Source organism: Olea europaea, chromosome 20 (genome assembly GCF_002742605.1).
Source record: "Olea europaea var. sylvestris chromosome 20, O_europaea_v1, whole genome shotgun sequence".
Lineage (NCBI taxonomy): Eukaryota > Viridiplantae > Streptophyta > Magnoliopsida > Lamiales > Oleaceae > Olea > Olea europaea.
Genome location: NC_036256.1, coordinates 11,039,401 through 11,044,034, shown reverse-complemented (window position 1 = coordinate 11,044,034; position 4,634 = coordinate 11,039,401). Strand labels below are relative to the sequence as shown.

Here is a 4,634-nt window from a genome sequence, read left to right as displayed (position 1 = left end):
AGATTTAGGAAGAATTAAAGGTTATTAGTAGGTATTTGAGGTCAAAGAAATATATATTGAATGATTGGTGTTGGAAAAAAAAATAAGAAAGAAAAAGAAAAGGGGGAACTTAGAAAATGGGTTTATGAAATAGATACTTATTCTTTGATTTATTGGGATTATATGATGTTTGTTAGAAGGGGGGGAAGAAAAAGAAAAGGGGGGATACTTAGAAAATGGGTTTATGAAATATATACTTATTCTTTGATTTATTGGGATTATATGGTGTTAATCACTTAAATTAAGAAATTGGGGTTGATTTCTCCATTTTTAAGCAAGTATTATATGCAATTTTTGGACAAAATCCTATTCATGCGCTGTTTTTGAAAATCTGCCAGAATAGCGCTATTTCTGTCAAACGTTTTGATACCAGATTTTAATATTATGGGATTTTAGTGCTGTTTTTGTCAAAGTTCTTATTTTCAGATTTTTAAAGGTTTGAATGAAGTTATATGACAAATATTGAAGTTTATGTATTTGACTAAATTCGGTATAGGGGATGCATACGAATAAGGTAGTGATGTTAAGGAAGTGCAAGTAATTTAATGAATTTGATAATGAATGGTAATTAATTGATAAATCGTTAGAGAGAAGAAAATTTGGAGAATTCATTCAAATATCGAGAAATGGAGATTCAAGAGAAAATTTGAAAGTTGAGAAATTAGGTGGTGACTTTGCATTAGTTTAATTGTCATATTTTAATTTGAGTTATTATACTGTTATTTCAGGTAATGACGTAGAAGTTTGGAGATGCTGGTTAATTTAGCCAGATTTTTATCCATAGAGCAATGAGTGGATATAAACTTATTTTTCAGAAATTAATATTTATTAAATTTACGTTAGATTAGAAAATTTTCTTTTTCATACAATTGATTTGACAGCATGATATTTAAAATAAAGTGGATTTATAATAAGTTGTTTTTAAAGTTAAATTCAGTCCAATTAAATCATTTCAATAGCATGTTCCCTTCGTATTACATGTTTTATATAGCTAAAGTTTTTCTAAATATCACCAGAAAGTACCCGGTGATTTTACCTCAATCTGCACTAGCGTAAATTTATTTCCACAGTGACTAATTATGGTGATTTTACCCGCTCTATACTATTGTGAATATGTTTCCATAGTGTATGACCAGATTATCAAATTATCAGATGTCTTTGGGACCACTCTCGTACACACATAGGCTTTCAGCCGTGTACTAGGGCGATTAGCGTTTGGGGCAGCTCTGCGTACATATGACCAGATTATCAGATTACCAGATTATCAGAATATCAGATTTAAATGGCTCTGCCTTGTACATCGAGATTACTCTGTACATAAGTAAGGCTATTCATTGGGTATCTTTTGTGTAATTTTTAGTATTTCTACAACTTATCAGATTTCAGATTATATAATTCAGTCTATTCAGTTCTCAGATTAAAGTTTTCAACTTATAGTACTGAGTAGCAGCAATATTTTATAGATTTCCATGAATGTCATATTATTTATATTCATTACATTTTACAGTCACTTATCTAGAATGAAGAGCAAAGAATTTTATGATGTATTCATGTTTGATTTTAATAGTGTTACCAGATTTCAGAATTTCTAGAAGTTTTAGTAGTGCAAGAATTTTCAGAAAATATGTATAAATGAGAAAAGTTTACTTATCCACAAATTATCCACTCACTGAGTTTTAAGCTCATATATTTTTCACATTTTTCTTTATTAGACAAAAAGCAGATGAATTGAGCAGCTTTGGAGCCTGTCAAACCACCAAATTGAGCCACTCGCCATAGGTTGTATGGCATCCTTTATCAGATTATACATTATGTGTTCTTTTGGGATATATATAGTTTAAATCAGAAAAGTTCATTATGGGCTCATTTGATATTTGGTATCTTTAGTATATTTGAGGATTGTTATTTGTAAAGCAATTAGATTTTCCAGCATTTTATTTGAATAATTTGTATTTTCTGGGACTGGCATACCCTGATTTATATTATAGGTATAGATTTGAGGAAAATTGATTATTGTTCAGGCAATTTTAGTTTGTATTTCAGGGAAAATTTTATCAAAATTTTGTTAAAAATATTTTTCAGTTAAATAAGTGAAGGTTGCCTTAGTGGTGGGTCCGACGTTCAGCTAGTATCTACCATCAGCGCGCGACACATGTCGAGTCCACTAAGGAGATTCGGGACGGGTAGTGTCAATCTTCCTGCCATAGTAGATCTGGAAACTCTTTCAAGGCCTTGTTCTCCACATTTTGATAGTCCTTTGTATTCCTTTACCACCTTTAATCGTTCTATGTTTTTTTTGTTTTCCTTCCAAATTGTCCTTCACAATTAACTTGTTTGTCTGAAACCATAACTTTTTGTTGGTCACCCAGAAACTACGATAAACTGTTAGCATTTAATGCTTACTGAATTGGAGTTTTATAAATCTGCACTCTGATTCTTGATAACCATCTCTTGTAGTTGTTACTTTCTATATGCGTGCTCTACTTTCTTATACATCAATATCATTGCTCGTTTGCGTACGTTTATGGCTGTAATTATGCTTGTAATTTTGGCTCAATGCTTTCATGTAGGATACATCAACATAGAACTCTAATGTCCAGGACGAATTATTTATTGATTATACTAATATCTTTACTACAAATATTGTAAGTAATGATATTGTTATTTTTAATACTATCATATATTTATATACAAATATTTGATGACATACAGATGTTTCCAATTAATGAGGGCTTGGTTGATTGGGTTAAAACCACTAGTAAGAGACATAACTTGATTGTTGTGATGAAACACTCGGACTTTTTTGTGAAAGATATGGTTAATATAGGGGTAAGAATACCAACAACAAAAATGAAAAGGGGAAGAGACATAGAGCTACTAGAACAAAAAAGTGTAGATGTCGGTTCGCTTTGAATGGAAAAAAAAAATTGATAATAATGATTATTGGGTATTGAAAATGAAATATTGGAGGCATAATCAAGACATTGCACAGATCCTTGAAAGACATTCATACGCCAAAAGACTAACTGAGAAAGAGACCTTAGTTTTGACAGAGATGTCAAAGAATCACATGAGACTGAAGGATATCTTATACATAATGAAACAAAATTATGACACTAATGTCAGCATATTGAGGCACAAGTACAATGCACATCAAAAGTTTAAGCTCAAAGAACAAGCAAGAAGGACACAAATGCAAAAACTAATGAATAGGCTTGATGAGAACAAGTACATAGAGTGGTACTGTTCCCATAAGGAGACAAATATAATTAGAGATTTGTCCTTGGCACATCCATATTCAGTAGATTTGTTGCCGACTTTTCCTTGTGTGATAATTATGGGTTGCATAAATAAGACAAACAGGTATTGCCTACCACTTTTGAAGATAGTAGGTGTCACTTCTAATGATTTGACATTTTCGGGTGCTATTACATGGAAAAAGAAAGTGAACAAAATTATTCATGGGCCTTGGAGAGATTGAGGAATCTAATAGATGGTATAATAATGCCTAATGTTATTGTTATTGATAGAGAGCTAAGCCATTATGGAGGCCATTAAAAAAATAATTCCAAAATCAACTAATATTTTATGAAGGTATATTTCGAAGTGTTGGCGAAAAAAAAAAAAAGTTGAAGACCAGGACAATGGAATGCCTTCATGAATATGTGGAATTTAGTAGTACTATCAGCATCTATAGCAAAGTACAAGCAAATCTAAATCTCTTGGAATCTAATTTCCAACGGTTTCCACAAGCAATCAATTATGTCATGAATTCACGGCTTCTTCAATATAAAGAGAAATTTGTGGCAGCTTGGATTAATCTACATATGCACATTGGAAACACGACATTTATCAGGTAAATTTACTTATATTATGATTTAAATTAATTAGACAAAGATGCATGAATTTTATTTATAGTTCTATGAATTCACAATATTATTATTATACTCTTATTTTATTCATGTGGTAGGGCTGAATTCACATGAATAAAGCATACAGATATTAAAGCTTAAGAGGCATTTAGGGTCTTCTCAAGGCAATTTTGACACATCATGGATAAGAATTCATGCATCGTTGGAGCTAAAGCATATTGATATTAAAGCTTTCTTTGAAAAGAGCTTGGGTACTACCCAACATAATTTCAAACCTACCTTGTTTAAAGAGTTAAGGGCATTTACACCATGAATTGCAATGAATTTGACACTTCAAGAGTCCAAGTGAGCTGATGACATAGTGATTGACAAGGTAGCTTGTGGATGTGTTATATGACAAATGCATAACTTACCATGTGCCCATGAGATATCATAGTACAAGATAGAGTCTCGACCCATCTCTTTATCAGGAGTACACTTTCACTGGAAGAAACTTGATCTAGTTCCTCTTGAAAAATGAGACAAATTTGAGATTAATTGTACATCATTATTTGAGATGATTCATAAATGTTATCAAGATAATAATGATCATGTGAAGGCAGAAATCCTACAAAAATTGAAAGAGATTGCTAATCCATGTTCTACATCATTAGTAGAGCCACAAATCAAAACTAAGATCCACTCGTCGAGACCCATAATATTTTGAGTTGGTACCATCTGGAC

At 31.6% G+C, this 4,634-nt stretch overlaps 1 protein-coding gene and 1 long non-coding RNA gene across 2 annotated transcripts; both read left to right on the top strand.

Annotated features, from left to right (window-relative positions):
- Positions 1-216: 216 nt before the first annotated feature.
- LOC111369612 lies at positions 217-2,483 on the top strand. The gene is made up of 2 exons (XR_002698202.1): positions 217-1,360; positions 1,752-2,483. It is a non-coding gene; the product is annotated as an uncharacterized LOC111369612 (long non-coding RNA).
- A 512-nt stretch (positions 2,484-2,995) lies between these two features.
- On the top strand, positions 2,996-3,520 carry LOC111369059. The gene has a single exon (XM_022990544.1). It carries the CDS (start codon positions 2,996-2,998, stop codon positions 3,518-3,520), a length of 525 nt encoding a protein of 174 aa, XP_022846312.1.
- The last annotated feature ends 1,114 nt before the right edge of the window (positions 3,521-4,634 follow it).

Excerpts from the sequence above, each read along its gene's own strand:
- LOC111369059 (XM_022990544.1), top strand. The coding sequence starts at position 2,996 with ATGAAATATTGGAGGCATAATCAAGACATTGCACAGATCCTTGAAAGA.